The following is a 22,041-nucleotide window of genomic DNA, read 5'->3' as shown; positions in this document are numbered from 1 at the left end:
CGAAATGTTGTATATGTATGTACCTGTGGGTGTTGCGGGTGCTGGGGGTGCTGCGCGTGCTGCGCGTGCGGCGCGTGCTGAGGGTGCTGCGGGTGCTGGTGGTGCTGGTGATGCTGCAGATGAGGCAGATGGTGCATGGGCGCGGGCGCAGCGGGCAACGCGTGCGCGGGTAGCATGGGGAAGGCGGCCGCTTCGCCGTTGCGCACCACACCCCCGCCGCCGCCGCCCCCGCCCGCTTCTTCTTCTGCCGGCGACGGCTGGCGCGAGCCCGGTGTACGACTATCACAACAAAACAATACAATTATTACATCATACAAGTTATATATAAAGAAATACTGTTGCTGAATACTACACTAAAGAATGGTTAAAGTCCTGCTCCCCACATGCACGGCAAATTTTAACAGCCCGCTTTAAAATCTTCGCACGAATTGGCCCGGCTCGCCCGGTGAAATACCACGACCACACAGAAAACAGGCGTGAAGTGGAAGCAATTCCCCGTTTCGTCTGATGAGTGTGCATCCCGGAGGCCTAATCTAGTCCTGTTTCCCTTCCCACCCTTTTTCTTATAAGGAAAGGATGGGAAGTGGACTTTCCGGATGAGAGGATGCATGGAAAGGGAAAATATTTTCTTTCTGTGCATCCTCTTTTCCGTCCATTAAAAGTAGGTAACGCATATGCAATTGCGTATGTCTATGGGCAACGGTCACTTCACTATTTCAGCGATTTCAGGTGGCTGCTCGCTCGTTTGCCACCTTACGATATAAAAAAATATATATGTGGATTAGAATGTACTTTCAGACTGGATGTAACTGAACTTGAGACAAGCTAGACCACTTAAATATTTCACCTCGCCTGACTAATTACCCTATCTAATACAAATACTTAAAAAGAAAAAGGTAAGTTATTCGTTAATTTTATTATTGCGTTACAAATATTATTGCGATGTCATTCATTCCTTATATAAAAATAACGCGTAGAAGGGTTGGGGTGGAATTTGTTAAAAAAAAGGGTTGCGTCGCATAAATGCACACACAGAAGGGGACGAAACCGGTTTAACCGTTAGAACGTACTTCAACCTGCCAATAATACTTTTTTTTTATTTCTTGCGTCACAATAAGATTTACTAGATATATTATGATTTTTTTTGTGTAAATTGTCTTAATTGTTTCCATTCTCCATTTGCTTTCGTTTCATTAAGAAATGAATTCAAATAATCATTACATACATTTAAGTAATCAAAGGCAAAAATAATTCATTTTTATATCAGTTCATGAATCACTTCGATAAATACGATAACGCGTATTTATCTACTCTAATATTATAAATAGAAAATATTTTATTGTTTATTTATTCTAGATAAGAAACTTATAAAACTGTACATACACCTATCAAATATTCTTTCAAGTAGAAAGCTCTTCTATCAGCATTTACATGCTTCAACATAGGCTATAATACATTGTAAGTTAACCTTTATTTACGTCAAAGTATCAACAAAGCAAGTATATTCTTAAAACAGGAACTAGGAATAGAATAGTAGTAGAGAAGCAAATATATGGTACACTAAACAATCTAACAGAGATACCATTCAATTTAACAGACAAACGAAACGCCACTTCATAATAATCTAAGGAAAGCTTGTTTACGGTATGAATCATATTATTTTATAACGACTTGATAAAAGATTACGTCGCCGGGGCGGCGGAGAGATGGAGCGGTGTAGCGCGGGGGAGGGAGTCGGCGAGTCGCCGGCGCACCGGAGCAGCGGCGAGTGGCATTGACAGAGGCCATGATCCACGGAACGCGGTTATTGCCCGCGCAGCCCGCACGGCGCACGAACGTCGCCGCGAGCCGCGACACATAGTAAATTGACTCGACGCCCCGCCGACCTTCGCGACGGTCCACAAATTGATATAATTTTGATAGCACGAGTGGATACCGCCTCGAAGATTTCCCTTAGCGCTTTTGACATTTTACGACTTTTTGTAACATAGTTCATTATATATACTCCCTTATAAAATATATAAACAATAAAGATTTGTAAATCACCATTACTCACTTAAATGCTTTATCATCTTCTTGTCCATTATGCAAGCCGTTGGGTAGACCTCCGTGATCGTGCAATTCGTGGAGATCTTTCTCAAATGGCGACGAAGACTTATCTTCTGGGCGTTCCTCCAGCACCATGCCGCGAAGTCCGGCCACAACGCCGGTTACCTTCTCACCAGTCCCGCCGGTAGCCACTCCGCCTGCTTCTGTGCAGAAACAAAACGCTAATGTTTATTACCTACTTGCATTCACTAATATATGGGTTTAGGTTACGAAACAAACATTCACATTCAGCAATTAAAATGTAACTAAAAAAAAAAACTTTTTTTTTACCAGTCGGTGATCCTCCCAGTACATATTCAACCATTTTGACCCCTAGCCCCGCGGTATCCCGAGGTGAAAGGATGCTGCCAGCGTCGCCGCCGGGAAAAGCGACCCCGCGACGGGTGCCCATCATGGGGACACCGACATTATGTTCAACGGCTAAAGAAAATATTTATGATAGTTAAAAAGAAAATAACTAAAAATAATACGAGAAGCTAATATATTACGAAATAGACACAACATTGAGTTTGTACTTATATAAAAATAAAACTAACTACATAGAAAATTTGGGACACAAACTACATTCCCGCCGTTTGTTCCCCACATCGAATTACAGAGTGCAAGAAGTACAACTCTACGCTAGAAGATGTGTGCTGGCGAACCTTGAGCTGACCAAGTGGGATCTCGCCACATTTGCTCGGGGTTCAGCTGCAGCGGGGGCAGGTGAGGCGGGCCCTTGCTGTCGCCGCCGGCGCCAGGACCCTTGTCCCATAGTTTCTTTGCAGCAGGTGCGATCTAAACAAAGAAAACCTTGATGTAGGAAGTTATAACTTAGTTACTAGTTTTCTTCTACATTAAGCTATTTGATTTTGTGGGGAAAAATCATAACATAGTAAAAATAACTACTATTACAAAAGTTTTGTTTTTTTTTTCAATGCATCAAAGTTTGTCTTTAGTGCTTTAGATCTTTGTATAATTTCAATATATTATAATTTAGACAACTTTACATATCATATAGATGTTTTCATATTTTATTGCATTTACATGTTGCTTAGTTCTTTATAATAAAGGTATTTTAAATCTGAAAAGCTCTGATTTTAATCAATCTTAATTATCAACTAAAGATGTATGTATGAAATATATAGAAAAAGTATCTTAAGTAGCAGGTATTTAGAATTAAAGGAAAGTAGAATATCCTACTCATTTCCATAGAATTAATTATTTGACTGAAAAACAATTTAAATCAAAGTAGATATTTTTTATAAAAATTAAGGATTGTTTCCAACATTCAACCAAATAATGTGTCATATGATTGATTATGTCACATTCGCTTTTACTTTAGCAAATTCAGTCATCATATCATCATAATATGAATGAAGAATTCCAACGACTGTAAATATGACCCTTTTTTTCAATATAAACAAATAAATTAAGAACCTCTTATTTGAAAATGGTATCTAACAAGATAATTTACAATGCACCCTTGCTAGTTCAGATACAATGTGATTGCAAACTGCAAATGCTATTGCACAAACTGTGAAACAAAGGGTGGCAATAATATTGCCTGCTTAATCTACCACTACAAAATACTTTTGAAACACATTTATTGAAAGCTATCGAAACTATGATGCACCACAGATACAAAATATATGTAATTTTAAGTACTAGGCTAGACAGAATAATGATTCACGGAGCAACAATTGCACTAAATTTGCAGAAGAAAAAAGTTTGAGTCAGGTTTGAGTTCAATAACATAATATATGTAGGATTAAAAGTGACCAATGACATCATCTAAGCGGAATTAAAAGAAAATCTAGTACTAAGTAAAGCCTATGTCAATCGGAGATAGAGTAGCATCCCAATATTGAAACCATTTTCAAACTGGTTCAGTAGATTCAGAGCCTCTTCAATGCAAACAAATAAATAACCAAATCCTTTGATTTTATAACAAAAGTCATGGCTTCGTAATATTAGAGAATGGTTAAAGGTTAAGTCAGCAGTGGTATTGTTTCGCCTTGCACTAGACAGGAATAAATATTCCAAGTTAGCAACCAAGTGTAGTTGAATAAGCTTATAAATTAAATAAAAATTCTTATTTATTTATTTTTTGCAGCCATTGCAATGCAATGCTTAAAGAAATTTGTTTTGTATCATAACTTATAAATAGGGTTTATAAACAATCCAACACTACATACTTCTGTTAAACAATACTTTATTGACATGTTTCATTAACATAATGGTTGTACATACTTTTCCTAGTGTTTATTTTTCATCACAGAGATAAGCTTTTGTTGTGCTCAGTGATATCTTTTGTTGAAAACCATCATAATCAATACTGATTGATACATCAACTTTGGGTAGTTCATATTCAATATCGATTTTTTTAAATTATGATAAACTTTTTGTAAATTAAAGGGAAAATTCAGTGTTTGTTACTCTGAATTTTAAAAACATAACCAACAATAACTTAAACTTTACTGCTAAACTTGTAATGAATAAACCTAAATGTTTTTCAAGAGTTCTTGTTATATTTTAATATAATTCTTAACCACTTTCATAAATTAAATGTAGACGATCAATATAAAATCCATAGGACGTAACATTTCAAAAACAAAATGGTTACTATGTACTTTTAACTTAGGCGAATACCGCGAAGTATATGAATAACTTGTTTAAAAGTAATTATTATAAACTAAAATTCGTAAATTCTTTTCCCCACAATATAACTACCGACCGGTGAACAATATAATCATGCCCGAGAAATGGCGGACGCCGGTGACAAGTAAACAAAACAAAAACGGACCTGTTGCATAGAAAAAACAAATATTTCGTCATTTCATGACTTAAAATAGTATCCTTGCACAATAATCTTTAATATTCAACACTAAAACTCACCATGTCGGGGCCCATATCCTTAACATTAGGTTCGAAAAAAAAGTCACTCAAAGGTTTCATGCGTACAATCCACCTAAAGCTCGATCATGTACTACAAGGAAGCTTACGACAAGAAATATATCACCAAACATCAAATACACTTATTATACAAAACAAAAATAAAAACCAACACAAACACAGCACATTTCTTACACTTAAATGTTTTATTTTACGAAATAACGCTGGAAAGATATGAACTCAAAAATACAATGTTGACTTGTTCCGAACAAAGGACGTACGCCGACCACAGCGCCTGCGTTAAAATACCCCATACACGGGAGCGTCATTTTACGTTGAGGTGCGACGACTGCAAGATAGATGGCGCAAAATGCAACATAGAGGTTGTAATAACTTTGTAGGTTTTCTACAATTAAATAATTCATTCAATATTGTTTGGTTTTTATATTTTTATGGAATGTGTAAAATTACTAATACAAAAAATGTGATATTAATATGTACTGTTATATTTCGGCAATAAAAAAAGGAGTATCTTTATGAATTCGAAGAGAATGAGAAGGATAACTATATAATACATTTTAAAACATGTGTTTTAACAGTAGAAACAGACAGAATAGTAGGTGTACATATGAATCCCCAACTTTTCATATTGACAACCATTTCATAATTGGTATGTTGTTATGAACTAAATAATTGAAAATATTGTTTTGAATAATTTCAATAATGAAAAATTACATCACCTGAATATTGAGGTCTTTAATAAGTCAAAATTATTTTTAAAGGCTTCTTTTTTTTGTGACCTACATATACGTAATGATAGTGCAGTTTTGTTTCACTTAACAGCGGATTTAATTTTTCGCGTGTTTCAGTAATTAAAATATTATACTCATGATTTTAATTTAGACCTATCTATACTTTATACATAAAAAAAAACCTAACTAATTAAAATTAAAGTGTCAGTATGTATGTATGTATACAATATCGAAATACTTTTACATTTCTTAAATATGATGTATTTACCTAGGTGATAGCGAAAAAACAAATTTTAAAAATAATTGTCTATGTGTATCTCTTTCCACAAGCCTGCCTTAGTTCCGGGTAATCTCCAGTATGGCAGGCCCTATATTGACAGCTTTGGGAAGGCAACTGATGCACGCGGGCATGTTACTGACGAAGTTGCTTGCGACCACTAGATTATTAACATAATTTAAAATCAATACAATTAATAAAGTTACATGTAAAAAATTAAATATTTTAAATTTTTATCTGTCTGTCCGACTGCTATCCAAGTTTATTCCGGGTAATCTATGAAACGGCTGGACCGATCTGAAGAGACTTTACTTGGAATGTAGGTGAGTTATGGTTATTATTATAGGCGTCTTTTTTTGTCTAATTGACGAAGCGGCTGGCAACCACTAGGTATTATATAATTATTTCTATATGCCAAAATAATTTAATTTCCGGAGTTGATGAATAAACACCAGTAAATTACTTTTGATAGAATTAATTTAAACAAGCTTGTTTTTTTAAATAAAATTAGCATTTAAACATAACATAAAAAACTTTGATTCAGCATTAAAATTAGTACAGTAGAAGCAGTAAAGTGTCTAGAGTATTGTAATAAACTTAAACTCTAGAAACTTCTTACAAGTAAAAGGTAAAAAATAATAGGAAAAACACCTCGCTGTTAAAGATAAAATGCCAAAAAGATTTAATAGCACCAATTGGTAAAATATCACTTATTTCCTACATTTGTATTAATTTAAATAATATATAGACATACAAATGTAACAAAGAAACATAAAGATACCTTCTAACAATCTCCAGACCATCTGGGAACCAAATTTCATTTAAATCATATCAGTAGTTTTAGGATGATAGCGGCAAAGTGGCAGAGTTACTTCCATATATAGGTAAAAATAGATTAAAATCAGTGCTTTAATTTTGATCAGTGAATTTTTTTTTTGAGAATTGCTATTTTACCTGTCATTTAAACATTATTGATTGTTATTAACAGTATTGGATTTTAAAAAGTTTCAAAAGTTGACATCTGCCAATTTAAAACAAACTTAATTAGTGGCCAATTTGTTCTTCCAGACTAAAGCCGACTAATATGCTTTGTTTGATAAAATACCTTACAATAAAGTGAACTTTTTTAAAAAGTTTTTAACACAATAAAAAATGAAAAAACTTTGTATTCTATGATTCAAATATTATCAACACAGACTGATATGACGGAAAGATTTACATATTTCATGAGATTTTATAAGAGAAGTAACTCATTTCATTGGATGTGTTCATATAAAGGAAAACAAGCTCAAGCTCAAAGCAAGGAAATCAAAATAGATTCCAATTTCAAACATTCCTGCCGACATCGGAGAACAGTTCAGTTTAATGGTTAGCATTAAAAGAGGAAGGAGCAATAGAAAAAAAATCCTACCTAAGGACAATTCCCCATTGGTTGGTTGTGGTTTGTACAAAAAGGTTTTTGTGTGGTTAACCCACAAAGAAATCTATTTTTATTTTATAAATAGATAAGGTTTTGGTATTTTAATCTAAAGGTCACCATCATAATTATATCATACATATATATAATTATTACTATTGAACATAGCACTGAAAATATTTTGGCTTTATTTAATCTAAGACTTATCTCAACATGAATGATAAACTTATAAAGTTGTAAATATGACAATTAGATAGATTCAATAATTCTTGTTTATTTATTTTGGAGAGTATAGATTTCAAAATCAACATTGGCCATAACAGGGTAATTTCCATTATATACATATGGGTAGATCATGATCCCTCGATGCAATGTAATGATTGAATGCATCTTACCTCAATACATAATTGATAGGTTAGGTTAGAGACCTATAAAGGCAATAATAGTTTTAGATAGATTTTGTGAAATGTCTTAAGATGAATTAAATAAAAAGTTAATATTTTAACCAAGCATGCATTTGTATATATCACAGTTCTTATAAAAGTATCAAAGTGCTCTGAGGTATGGTAAATAAATAAATATAACCTGATAACATACTTCTAATATTGAGATCCTTTAAGGTAATTAATTCTTTTAATTGAATATAATTTAACCACTATATAAAGTATTAAGTATTTCTTATAGGTACAAATAATTAAATTAACCACATAAACACTAACCTTAATAACAATACTACAAATACCTTTTTCAAAATAAAATCACTCTAAATACATGTATTTATCATGACCATATTTTAAGGTTATGCACCAGAACAAGCTTCAGCAAATATACTTTTGTTGTAATTGTATTGTGATTAAGAAATAACATGGTTTACTTATTAGCAGGATAGTATTTTCAATCCAGAATCATTTCTCTTCAAGGTTTATTTTATATGGATAATGAAAAATGTAATTCTTGGATGTTAAATAAGTAAATGATAAATAATGGTATCCAAGTTATTAAAATGTATACCAAGTAATGAGAATTCTTTTACTGACATCATTCAGACATTGGCGTAAAATGTGAATAAAATTAGTTTTCAGACTCACCTGATTTCTGATGGCAGCAACCGGTGTCAAATTAAGCTGATTCTGTCCTTGCACAGGATATTGATTAGTAGCAGGAGCAAGCATTCCCGCTTGGCTCAAATACATGAGATGCTCCGCGTTCTTGCCTATCCCATTGATAGCTTGCATGGGCGCGGCATGATGCTGGTGTAAATCATACATGCCTTGCTGACCCAGCTGTGCATTTTGGATGCCTTGCAAAGGCGGCAACATCATTGCACTGTTCTGAATTGTCAAATTATTTCCAATTGCATGATTTTGCAATGGTGCTAGTTGTGTATGTACCATGTTTGTAGTCAAGTGTGCTGGGTGAGTTCCAATAACAGATTGGTTTATAGCAAGAGTGCCAACAGATGAAGCTATAGAATGGTTTATATATTGTTGATTTGTCTGAGAGCTTTTAAGCTGGACAGGACTTTGTTGATGCATGTTGTTCATTGAAATGGGTGTATTTTTCCATTTGTCTTGATTCTGGAAAGATGAAAGAAATTGACCTTCAATTATTTGTAGGTTAGGATTTGCTAACCTAGTCTAAGCATGAATTAATATGAATAACCAAATAATTGTCACATTTCAAGAGAAAAAATAAATAAACGCGTAACTAAGTTAAGATGTTTGACAATAATAAACAAAACAAACCTCCGCCATTGTTTCGTCGCCGACAGCCCAGCGTTGTTTTGGGCCTAAAGCGCAAGCTTGCAATTCTCCTTCTTGTGGGTCTCGTTGGAAAACGTAATGAACGCCAGTATCATCCTGGGTACGAGTCTGTTGAGCGCGGGCAGTCTGCAGCCCAGCTTCGCCCGCCTCTTCTTCTGTCCCTGAACCCGGCCACTTCATTGGGCTATTGTTAGGTTCGAGCATTCAGTTTCTGTGTGCTTCAATCCTTTGCAACCGTTAAGATAATATTTCTTACGATCTTATGTCTAACTATCAATTACAGCGTAAACTTCGGCACTAATACATTCAAATGCAAACAAAATTATATTACATTATACAATATACTACATACGTCCATCTAATCTCACATTAAAATATTTCAAGGATCGGCTGTTTTCTATGCCTTTTGTAATGACAGAAGTTTAATCGAAGCACGATGACAGCCGCTAGGGAAACAAAATATTGCATGAAATGCAACGGTCTCTTTTATGAGCCCAAACACAAAGGCAAAGGAAGAAACTGTACAAATTGTGTAGTGATTTATACGAAATTTTGAAATTTATAGGATATGTGAAATGTAATAATGTACTAACTCATAGATTTAGCAATTAGTCGGCGTCGAGAACAGAACCGAATAAACACTCAAAATAATACACTATTCACACAATTTCTAAACAAAACGACCACAAATATAATTACTATATGTACACAGGACTATTTACAATGTACAATTTTTACAAATAACTCGGTTTATGCCATTGGCAACTGTCGATATTTTCCGATTTACAAAAGACTACAAACATCCTTTATTGCCTGTCCGCCATAGTCGGTCAGGCAGATGCGATGCGCGCGCAACGCGCAAAGCTATACTATAAACATAAATAAAAATCACAAACGTTCCATTTTTACCGTTGAAAATTATTTGAACGTAATCTTGTGTTTTTTATGAGTATTTAAAAGCAAAAAAAAATATTTATATTTTAATATTACTTGTCAATTTAAAACAATTGGAAAGTATCGTTCAAGTAAAAATTACATTGCATCATAATTTTAATCCTTAAATTTAACACAATAGGTTCCTTTGTATACAAATCACATAAAACTATTATTCGCAATAATTTCTTCTATACTTACAAAGGTTTTAAAATAAATTCTTCGTTACTTATATAGGTGAAACCATACAGATACGATCCATTTTGCGGATTGACCCACAAATTAATTTTCAATTATCTTTGCTGAACATTAAAATTAATGAAAGTATATTAGTTTTAAACTTATAAATAATATCTAGTTGATCAAAAGGTTCTAGGCTCTTTACTATATCAAATTAAAATAATAGCCCCACCACGCACAGTTTCGGTCCACCCAAAATATATATGGCCCGCCCCTCCTTGCACACAGTTACTGTCCACCTTGAAATTACTTTAAAATAAAATAAGTATCAGTGGGTATTATAAATCACTTTTTTTTGTAGTGACCTCAATGCGTTCCCTTGAAAATAACAGGCAAAGGTATAAGTATCTATCTATTTATTAATACTAGTTATCGTGCCGTCCGCAACATCGGTTGCCTGGATGACCTTTTCCAGGGTAAGCTAAACCTCCTATGCCAACCATCAAAGAACTTGTAAGGTGACATACACTGGAAAACTCGAAAATTGTTTTGGATTGTAATCCTTTGTTAAAAATGTAATGATTGAGATGAAACAAAAATTAAATGCTAAGTGTAACATTTCACAATTTTATATACATTTCACTAATGTGTAAACTGAAAGAAAATCAGTAAAACTAATTCGGATATTAGCCACAGTCACAGACATCCAGATTCATTGTTAAATTTGTGGATTCAAGTTCTTCAGCATTAAAAGGCAGTCAATATTTCCTGCATTACTTTTTCATTTTTCTTTTCTATGTACAGATACCAATCAGTTGGAGTTTTAACTATTTATGTTGATAAAGATTGCAATCCTCTGAACAGATGCAGTAAAAAATGTTTCTTATTGTGGACTTTAATGGACCTTTCTATTGTATTCCAACATCCACACCACATAGAACAAGCTTACTTCGTATATGAAAAGCCTGTGTCCAAAGAACACAAGAGCTTATCAAAATCAAATACATAATGGTAATATTAATAGATATCATTTAATAGTATCAATTCCTATCCATCTATCTTACAAAGACAGGTGGTGAACATATGTTTGACTGACCTAAATATTTTGTGAAAGCAAAACTGTGTAGATCCTAAGACAAGAGCAACAAATATAGCTCAACTTTACTATCCGAGGTCCCTGCTTAACCCTGGTCAGGAGACCAATCTCTGATTATAAACTACATAAATAAGAAATATTTTGCACTTTGGGTTTAGTATAATTACAATCCTTAATATTCCACTAACTTGTAAAGTATGATGTATAAATAAAACAAAATCATAAGAACTTATGAGGCATTTAATAATGAAATTGATTCAAACAATTTTATATAGGTTTAATCTTAAAATGAAGTCCAATTAGGGAAAATACAAGACATTTTAGATCTTGCACTAAGTAGTAAAAACACCGAAGACCCTCAGGATCTCTAGATTGATTTACATCAACAAGGGAACCTGTTTTTGATGTAGTGAATGAAATATGTTCTTCCCCAATCACTATCTCCAGTTCCTGCAACAAAAAGGATAATTTTAAATTTTGGTTCCATTTAGAAGAGTGATTACTAGTTGAAAATATTATTTACCACCAAAAACAATTAGTTTGATATAAAGGTAATGTTTGTCAACATATAGACTTAATTAGATTTAACAGGTTTTTGTAGCAGGCAATTAATTTGGAATCTAGTCACTAGCGCCGCTAATATGTGGCGTAAAATGTACTAACCTGTCTACCCACTCTATCAGGTTGTGGCCATAAACGATCATCTTCGTGCATAATTTCAGAATCAACGATTATCCTTTTCAATTCTTCCATCACGCACGGATGCACATATGCTTCTTTTCGTATCATTGTATCATTCTTGTAATTAGAGTTGTTTGCATAACGAAGTTTGCCATCGGGACGAAATTCAAACTCCAAAAATTCGTGCCCAAACTTACCCTTATGCCCAACATAGTATCGGATGTAAAAATCAGTAGACATATTGAAGCATTAATTTTACCGATACTGTACCTATCGATATAACCACGCTAAAATTATTCAGGCAATAAGCAAGTGATATAAATTTTATAAGCATTCAACCAAAAAACCGGGTTTGATTTTGATGCTTTTCTTTCCAGTGACGTTTATTTGAGGTTGTTTGTTTGACTTTGACTTATGGCGCTGTGCGTGCATGACCACAGACAAAATTATTTTGCACACTTCAGATAAACTAAAGCTAAAACCACAGTTTCAACAATTTTTAATCAACAAAAAAACCGTAAAGTGATTTTGTGGATTTATCTTAGATCAGAATCAATAATAATATTATATCAAAATAATATACATGACATCGGAATGGATAAGATATAGACGACTTCGATATTTTTTGTTATTCGACAACTGCACTATTAGAGTATTTAAGTATTTACTTAGATTTGTGGATTAGGTGTAAAGCCTACATAAATACCGTTTAAATCTCCCAAGATTGGTTGGCTGTGGTCTAGAATTCTAAAACATGCTATTATTAACACGGTTAAGAAATAAATATAAGGAATAGTAATAGTATGTCGATGTCGATAAGATTAATTTACAGTGTTGATCACTAACAATTCTTTGATTAAAGGAAAATATAGTTGGCATAAAACATTAACCCTACCTACTTTCATAAAATTTCTTTTTTTGAATTTTGATGTCAATGCTTTTAGTTTCGTCATCATTTGTTTCTACCAAGAGTTGTGGTTTTATGTTCTACTAGTAATATATTAGTCATATATTTTCTTTCTAAATATGTGTTTGTAATTATGTTTTATCGTACTAATAAGTAAAGGTGAAACATAAATAAAATTATTCCTGAAAAGGGCGCCAATTTTACGCGGTCCTTTTTTTTAGACACAAAGGTTCAAACATTAATGTCTTCAAAAAAATATATCTTGGTTACAATATACTACAAGAACTTTCGAAAAAAATATAATTTCTTATATTTGTGTAATATATTATCAGATTATATGAAAAAACCAGTTTGAGAAGGTTTTGCCGATTTGTGTAATAGACAACTTTCCGTAGACTACAGAGGTCGTACAGGTTTATTATTCTATCCGTCAAACAAATCTTTTCTTTTTGACCCAGGCAAGATGGGTGAGTGGTTGTTGAAATTTTAAGTTTTATCCATTTAAATCATAACATTGCCTTTAAAATTTACTAGATTGATGTGATTTTGAAATTGTGCGTTATAGTAAAATTTATTTTCCATTAATATTTTTGTTATCATAGTCTTGGTTGATGTAAAGTGATAGTGATAATCGGACTATATGTTGCTTTTGTGTTGAGTAATTTTTTACTACCATGCAGGTATCAGTCGCGATCACTGGCATAAGCGAAGGGCCACAGGAGGGAAACGAGCGCCCATTCGTAAGAAGAGGAAGTATGAGTTAGGTCGCCCGGCTGCCAACACCAAGGTACGAAACATAACCTTAAAAAATTAAATTATAGAATACTTAAATTTTATGTAAAATATATACTGACAGATTCTGTGGATGACATTTTCACGTGTTTCTTATTTCGTTTTAGCTTGGCTCCCAGCGTATTCACTTGGTACGAGCTCGTGGTGGAAACATCAAATATCGAGCTCTCAGACTTGACACTGGAAACTTTTCATGGGGTTCAGAATGTAAGTTGATTTCATTTTACTTAGTAATGTATTAAAACGATGATTCTTGTGAAGTGCTAACAATGGTTGTCCACTGTCTAAATTATTTTTGTATATAAACATGTCGATTTGTTTTCTATTTAAGAAAAAATAGAGATTGACTTGTTATGAATAAGTTGTTGAATACCACCTCACACGAAAATTACGTTTGCATTAAAATTAGAACAAACTATGCAATTATTAATTTGCTACAAAGTACATCTAAAAATTATATGATTTTTGGTGAAAGTGCTGAATTTAAACTTATTTAATCATATCTCAATAGGATTTATCAAAGCTTATTATAGAAAATGTAGTGCATTTTTTGCAGAAAAGCAAAAAGTCATGGACAATTGAAATTTTAATGTGGATTATATTTTTGCAGGCGCAACTCGCAAGACCCGTATAATTGATGTTGTGTACAACGCATCTAACAACGAGTTAGTGCGTACTAAGACTTTGGTGAAGAATGCTATTGTTGTGGTTGACGCTACTCCATTCAGGCAGTGGTATGAATCCCACTACCTGTTACCTCTTGGCAGGAAGAAGGGTGCTAAGCTGGTATGTAAAATTAATTTTCAAATAAAAATGTATATTAGCAGATAACATTAGTAAAGAATATTTTATTCAACATAAATAATGACAAAAGTGAAACACTGGCTGAATATTTTGACATATTCAAGGTATCTCTTATGCAGTCTCTTGATATTTAAATTTTCATCATATCTTGATTTGTGACATTAACATAAGTTATTAATTGCTTGACATATTTGTGTTATTTAATTGTATCTAAAGTTATACTTCAGTGGCCAACATTTTCATGTCTCTGTTAGTATGAACTTAACTAGACTTAATTTTATGTAGCATACATGCATTTGCTAATGATGAGATTTATTGCGTGTCATATGATTACAATGATATGAAGAATTACATTACTGAGCTGTAACATTCTGTTTTATATGGTTTGATACAACTTCTTTATAATTTTAAATATTTTTTGTCTTCAGACTGAGGCTGAGGATGCCATCATCAACAAAAAACGCAGCAAGAAAACCGCTAAGAAGTACTTGTCCAGACAACGCCTTGCAAAAGTTGAAGCAGGACTTGAAGATCAATTCCACACAGGGCGTCTGTTAGGTATGTTGCTTCAACCATTTAATATTCTAAAAAATGGCAAACAATGTATAAACTGCATCACGGTCCTTTATAACTAACCTCCAACTTATTTTTGGAAAATGAAAACATAGGTTTAAAATGTTGAATGATGAAAACTAAAGTATTGAAATTGCTGTATAAACTGGAACCGTTTTGGGAACAGTTTGGCTATTGTATGATCCACTTGTCATAGTTACTCTGACTTTTTCCAATTTCCTGTTATTTTTTTATTTTTATTGATTGTATTATAAATGATATTGTTATGGTTACAGCATGCGTGTCCAGTCGACCCGGCCAATGCGGCCGCGCCGACGGTTACGTGCTGGAGGGCAAGGAGCTGGAGTTCTACCTAAGGAAGATTAAATCCAAGAGGGCTAAGTAAAAAGTGTAATGTAAAATAAACAAAAAAAACAATTTCGCTCTTTGTTTTTTTTATACAACCTATACCCACAGTCTTATTATTATATAATAATTCAGGCATTGTTATTATACTAAAATAATTTCTATTGATATCCAGACACAATTACACATAGAATAAACTGAAAATACACTTAAATTGTTACTCCAGCGCAGGAATAGGAAGTAGATTTTTTGAAAAATTGAGTAATGAAATATTTTTAAGGCCCTTCATATACAATAAAATTAAATCTTCGAATAACTTGTATACTCATATCGCCAGTGTCTACGAATCCGCCCCTTCCCAACCTTATATGTTTTGGCAGAAACAAATGGCCGCTTGCTCGTTTGCCACCTTTTTTGTGGGCCACAGTGTCGTGCTCAAAATGTTGTGTGGCGTGCCAATACTTACTATATACTATACTGTAGTCTTTGGGTTCGCCAGCCCTGGTGTAGGAACATAATTTGTCAGGAAGGGAAGAAGACAAACAATTTAAGGCTAATAAAGCTCACTTTAATGGTTATGAAAAATATACTTTGGAAATTACTAGTATGCATATTGTTTCGTTAAGCTTATCTAATTAAAAAAAATCCTTTTATTCTGAGTAATCTTTATATCCTACACATCTTTGTATAGAGGAAATGGAAATAAAACAACGATTATATTTTAAATAAGTACCTATAATATTCTAGAATTTAATGGATCCACTAATTTGCCGGCCATTAAAGCGACGTTTATATTCGCGTCCATAACGAAGTACAGGAAAGGATAAGTTGCTGAGAAGTACGCTCGTTGACGGTTCGCAGCGTGCCCTGGAACAGTTTCATAAATTAATTTACAGGCAATATTACTTGACATCGACGGATCTTTTGCTAATCTCGAGCATTTGAGACGTAAATTCAATATCTTCGTTCCGCTAAGTTTTAAGGTTTTTAAGAGTTAAGACGGACTAAACAAATCGCATTGCGTTAGAGAGAACATTATGATTAATAATCGTTTCCAGCGACAGGAAGCAATCAATGTTATCAGTTATAGCGATTTTTTTGATTGAAACCACAATCTGCAAATCATATTCATCTCGCGATTAGGCATTGAGGTCGGCATAATGCGAGTGCAGCGGTCGATTTCCCTAATTGTGGTCGCTTCGTGCGGTGCGCGTGCGCGGCAAGTGCGGGACGCATCAATGGGCTCACATGCGCGTGTCGCCGCGTTGCGCCACCGCACCGCGGAGACAATGGCACCGCTGCTCTGCATCTCGCCACTTACCAACGCAGAATTTGCACTCTTTTGACAACAATTATCTTATCTCTGCACTGGAAAACGAGTTACTTCGGACTAGCTTGCGTATAATTGCCGTCTACGGTGTTGCATCGCAATGCGGGTGGTCGGCTTTTGCAACAATCGCTCATTAAATAGTAGCATAGTACCGTTATTTTATTTGATAGAGACGATTTATGTTTGTCAATGTATTTGAGTAGGTAATGATTTATGTGCAATTTAGTTAATTTTGGGAGCGCGTCAGCGAGGCTCAAGGATGCCGCGTTGTGCGGCGGCGCGTGACCGAGCTGGCGGCGTGCGACCCCGGCCGCCTCCAGCCGCCTGCCAATTAAATGGATCACACCGGAACCTGACACTTGTTCGTGCAGGATTCGAGACTGAAGGCGCTTTGTTTATGTCGTTTACTTTCCAGTCGCTGCACACTCGCGCGGCGCGTCATTTGTATCCTTACAAATGATTTATCATTTTTGCATATATTTTTCTTACATTTAAGAATGTATAATGTTTAATAAAATTAAAGCCATTTAACTTTTTAATTGATTTGAATAAAAGAAAATCATGGACTTAAATTATGAACCATAAAGCATCGCTTATCCACTTTAATTTACAAACGTTTGTGATTTCAAACAAATAAAGCAACTATACATATTATTGTCAATATAATACAAAATACAGACCAATTTTTTTAGTTTCGTCCGGTGAATACTTCCTGATGGCGACGGAGACTGCCTGCTCGATGCTACGCACGTAAACACCCGCCTGTGACGTCATCGGCGTGAAATCATTCTGCCGCGGCTGGAACACGTTTCTGATGCCCAACTGGAATGTACCAAGAGAAATATCCAGAACTGTCTGATTACGACGTCTATACCTATCAATAAAATATAAAAAAGTGATTTGGCATTATTTCGGTTTTTATTTTAGTTTAAGTTGAAACATAATTCTTAATTTTAAATTTAACAAGATTTTATTAAATAAGCTAACAATGACCAATTTAATCCCACGCACAAATTACGATCGAAAGTTAATGCGGCCGAACTATGTTAATTAGTTGATGGCAGAATTTTATTGAGATTTTAATCAAACTACCTCATTTGGGTTACTGGGTACGAGCTGAATGGGTTTGCGAAGTAATGTGGGTCACAATTGCAAGTAGTAACAATTTTGCAAAACGTGTGTTCATTAGTCTAATGTTATTGTGTGTCAGGACGTAGTTGTGTATACAGTACGCTACATAATTTCTCTTTTAGGTTCTCTTGAAAGCGCAGTAGTAAAGGTACCAAAGAAATTTGTTGCAAGTTATTAAGTAATACTCCAATTTAAAATACCATTATCACTATTTATATTAGTCTTTCGTTATTTAGAATTTACGACATACGAGCCGCTTTAAGCACATGAGAACTGTGCATGTCATATATGACAACAATATTGTGTTGCAAGTACAAGGTCACTCCCAGGAGTTTCAAAATTTAAAAATAACGTGGTGTATTTTATAATAATAACCTTATCTAACATATACAAGCTCACCCTTTGCAGATCAGTGGTTAGTGTGATGTGACCTTTAACGAAGAAGCTGGGCACTAGGGCGCGCACTCTCTTTGGTCTCAGCGCGTTATAGACATCGGAGAGATCTGAGGAGCGCGCCATGCGGGCCAGGAGACGCGCCAGCTCGCCCGCACGCCGCCGCGTCGGCAGCACCAACAGCAGGTAGTATCGCTCGCTGTCCAGCGGCAGCCGCAGCGCGGACGCGTCCAGGTGCGGCAAGTACGCGTGATCCAGCGTCGCGTCGTAACTCATATACGTCACCTGGATTGTTTGTTTGGTTGTTTGTTCACTTCTAATCAGGTAAAAAATTCAAGAAAATTTCAACTCCAAGACTACATTTACAAGACCATACTCGTATTTTAGAAACGATTATTAGCGCGACCAATTGTTCAATCTTTTTTATTTCAAGCGTTAACTGTCTGAATCGGTCTGAAGACACCTGTACCAATAAACTCGTCACGGGGTATTACTGAAAAGATAAATAACTCTAACCTCGACGTTTTTGATTCCGTTAGCCAGAAACATTTGATTGCCGCTGTATCCCTCGTAAGGCGGAAGCTTTTTTGTGTCGTCGGCGAAATACACCTCTTGTTCGTCTCCACCGTAAGCCATGTCCGATAAATCAGGGCCAATGTCGAACGACCTGTACACTGGGTAATTTTCTACGTATGACGGATTTGTAAAAAGATAATCGACGATTGACTTTTTTCTTCGCGCAGTTCCCAACATCGACCCATTGACAGGTGTTGGATTTGTTATACTTTCTGTATTATTCATTGTGTTTCCAGATGTTGACATAGTTTCATTGGAAGGCGTTACATTGCTAGGGGTGGTTGTATTTTGCATGTTCGTCGTACTTCCTGATGATGAGGCGGCTTCAGTTGAAAGTGTGACGGTTTCTGTGCTTGACGTGTTCTGCATAACTGTTGTCGTGTCAGATGTAGGGGTTGTCGAAGTTGAAGTTGAGACGCTTCCAGGCGTAGTCGTGTTTGTTGTACTTCCTGACGAAGAAGTTTCTGTTGATGACGCTGGACTTTCTGAAGTTGATGAATTTTGAGTGGTTCCACTTGATGATGTAGCTCCAGTGGAAGGCGTAGCACTTTGAGCGGGGGTTATATTTTCCATATTCTCTGTGCTTGCAGATGTGGATGATGACATAGTTGTTGTCGTAACACTTTCAGAGGTAGATATGTTTTGGGTGTTTGTCGTACTTCCATTTGATGATGTAGTTCCAGTCGAAGGCGTAGCACTTTCAGTGGTGGTTGTATTTTCCATATTCTCTGTGCTTGCAGATGTGGATGATGACATAGTTGTTGTCGTAACACTTTCAGAGGTAGATATGTTTTGGGTGTTTGTCGCACTTCCATTCGAAGATGTAGTTCCAGTCGAAGGCGTAGCACTTTCAGTGGTGGTTGTATTTTCCATATTCTCTGTGCTTGCAGATGTGGATAATGCCATAGTCGTTGTCGTAACACTTTCTGAGGTAGATGTGTTTTGGGTGTTTGCCGTACTTCCATTTGATGATGTAGTTATAGTTGAAGGCGTGGTAGTTCCAGAAGCGGATGTACTTGTCCCGGATGTGGCATTCGTTGTTTCAGTGGCCATGCTTTCTGTTGTACTTATAATATTTTCCGACATTGTTGTGTTAGGAGTCGTTGATGTATTGCTGACTGTGGTCGCAGAAGTAGTACCATTTGTAACGTTTGCTTGGGTTGTTTGTGAAGTCGTTGATTTTTCTGTTGTAGAAGTTGGTATCTTTTGTGTAGACATAGTTGTCGTTTCTTGCGTTACTTCTGTTGTAGTAATTTCAGTAGGATTAGTAGTGGTCTCCTGTTTCTCGGTGGTAGTGTTCTCAGTACTTAATGTCGTCGTAGATGTTTTATCAATTTCTGTGGTTGTTGGACTGGTGGTCACAGAAGCATTTGTAGTAGTGCTTATGGGAGTGGTCGTCTGACCGCTTTCTATATCGAATCCATAGAAACGCAAAATCTCTGTGTATTTTTCTTCGAAAATAACATTTTCCGAATTTAGAGCTAGGCCAGCTAGAAATCCTTCTTCAGGTACGAAATATGTCTGAAAAAATAGTGAGATTTAGAAAGAACAGAAGTTGAAAATAAATACGAGGATAATTAAAAAAAAAAACTGTTTTAAAATAGGACTGAACATTAAGAATAAACCCGAAGTATTAAAAAAGTATAAGGCGCTGACCATTTATAAGTCGTAATAAAAAATCTCACATACACGATATTATTTAATTGTTAAGTACTTAACTGTGTACATATTATGTTGATATGACTTGATTACTGCTAAAGTTTATTTATCAGTCAACGGTCAGTCAAATACTTGAATTTATTAACAAAATTAAGAGATGTCGAAATTAAAACAATTTATTTTAGCCCTGCTTATTTTATTAAGGAGATTTGAGAAATTAAGGTCTTATGACCAAGTTATCGACAAAAATTAGATGAATCTAGTACTTCTGCTCCTGTTGCAGCCGTTCAGGGTTTAGAATAAAATTTTACATACCACAATATAGTCTAAACAAATTTTACTGAATGAAATATTGATAGTAACTAAAAATTGCTCTGATTTTCACAACTATTATTCCCCATTAAGGTTCAACTGAAATATTTTCAGATTAATTAAAATTCTTTGTTATTAGGTCTTTTAAATTAGGTATAAACATGTAAATAGATAATTTATTTAAGAACAAACTTTTACGAATATAAATATTTTTAGACAACTTACTTTGAGCGTACGGTGTATATCCCTGAAGCCAACTCGCATAACATTCCTGTTCCAGGGCAGCTGCATGGCGCGCTGGATCTCGTACGAGGAGTCGCCATCCACCCCTTCGTACAGCGCCACCATTATTCCCATCAGTCCGTACGGGGAGAACGCTATGTTATTGTCGTTCAAGAAGTTATGCTCCGCTAGAACTTTCAACCCAAACTCATTGGTAACGTCCACCATTTGCTTGAGTGGACTGCGTCCTGTATCCCAGTGATTGATTTCAATAGGCACCCCATACTTGATGGCCGCCGCGATCGCTATACTCGCGTAAAAGCAAAACAATCGTACGCAAAGGAAAGTGTCCGCGCGTCCGGCGCGCCGCATGTTGGTCGCGGTAGTGACCGCGCTGTGCCAGCCGAGGCCCCTTGTTTCGCTTTACGCTAATCTTCGCATTTAATTATTGAGAACTCGCACTTTTCGGTGAATGCCCTCTTCATTTTTTTTTGCGAAAATTTTACATTATGAGATTCGTTATTACTATCAGAACTTTAATAACGCACTCACCTAAGTTATTAATAATTATTAATGAGGCATTTGACTCGTGTATAACTGTGTTTGTACGCATACTTGTGATTAAATCTATTACACGAATTAACACATTAGGCGCTTCAACGGTCAATATTTTTTCTACAAAATATATCCTCCATCTTTTCTGAAGCGATAAAAATATTTTTACAAACTTATGTTGTGGATTTATAGAGTTCCGCTATTGGAGCTTACATTTTGTCGATTTGATTTTACACATTTTATATTAGTTACATTGTCACCCGCTAGTTTTGATGTTTAGGGAATAGTATATTTTTAGATACTGCTGTACAAGTTGTTAATTACCAAGTAAAAGTTTAGTTATCCACAATAAAGCCTTTT

General features: G+C 35.0%; 4 protein-coding genes across 4 annotated transcripts in view; 1 reads left to right on the top strand and 3 right to left on the bottom strand.

Annotated features, from left to right (window-relative positions):
* Window positions 1–10,058, bottom strand: part of pum (pumilio) — a 57,412-nt gene extending 47,354 nt beyond the window's left edge. The window contains exons 1-6 of the mRNA XM_013312810.1: window positions 9,175–10,058; window positions 8,518–9,006; window positions 2,754–2,886; window positions 2,380–2,529; window positions 2,057–2,252; window positions 24–279 (exon numbers count right to left, since the gene is read on the bottom strand). Coding sequence (XP_013168264.1) covers window positions 24–279; window positions 2,057–2,252; window positions 2,380–2,529; window positions 2,754–2,886; window positions 8,518–9,006; window positions 9,175–9,396 — 1,446 coding nt within the window. The 5' untranslated portion in view covers window positions 9,397–10,058. The remainder of the gene's footprint in view (window positions 1–23; window positions 280–2,056; window positions 2,253–2,379; window positions 2,530–2,753; window positions 2,887–8,517; window positions 9,007–9,174) is intronic.
* Window positions 10,059–11,623: 1,565 nt separating this feature from the next.
* mago (mago, exon junction complex subunit) lies at window positions 11,624–12,506 on the bottom strand. The gene is made up of 2 exons (XM_013312715.1): window positions 12,065–12,506; window positions 11,624–11,851 (listed from the first exon to the last, which is right to left on the bottom strand). The coding sequence occupies exons 1-2, from the start codon at window positions 12,320–12,322 to the stop codon at window positions 11,669–11,671; spliced, it is 441 nt and encodes a 146-aa protein (XP_013168169.1). The 5' UTR covers window positions 12,323–12,506; the 3' UTR covers window positions 11,624–11,668.
* Window positions 12,507–13,441: 935 nt separating this feature from the next.
* RpS8 (ribosomal protein S8) lies at window positions 13,442–15,579 on the top strand. Its single transcript, NM_001312707.1, is given in 6 exon segments — window positions 13,442–13,456; window positions 13,670–13,776; window positions 13,889–13,988; window positions 14,392–14,567; window positions 15,014–15,143; window positions 15,434–15,579. Coding segments are annotated over 6 exon segments (627 nt in total). The 5' UTR covers window positions 13,442–13,452; the 3' UTR covers window positions 15,544–15,579.
* A 641-nt stretch (window positions 15,580–16,220) lies between these two features.
* serpin-34 (serine protease inhibitor 34) lies at window positions 16,221–21,740 on the bottom strand. The gene is made up of 5 exons (XM_013313019.1): window positions 21,130–21,740; window positions 18,874–20,454; window positions 18,364–18,642; window positions 17,514–17,655; window positions 16,221–16,370 (listed from the first exon to the last, which is right to left on the bottom strand). Exons 1-5 carry the CDS (start codon window positions 21,496–21,498, stop codon window positions 16,237–16,239), a joined length of 2,505 nt encoding a protein of 834 aa, XP_013168473.1. The 5' UTR covers window positions 21,499–21,740; the 3' UTR covers window positions 16,221–16,236.
* Window positions 21,741–22,041: the final 301 nt, after the last annotated feature.

The sequence above is a fragment of the Papilio xuthus genome, unplaced genomic scaffold (genome assembly GCF_000836235.2).
Source record: "Papilio xuthus unplaced genomic scaffold, Pxut_1.1 DF827597.1, whole genome shotgun sequence".
NCBI classification, from domain to species: Eukaryota; Metazoa; Arthropoda; class Insecta; order Lepidoptera; family Papilionidae; genus Papilio; species Papilio xuthus.
The sequence above is the reverse complement of the archived record's forward strand: the minus strand, read 5'-3'. Positions and strand labels throughout refer to the sequence as shown.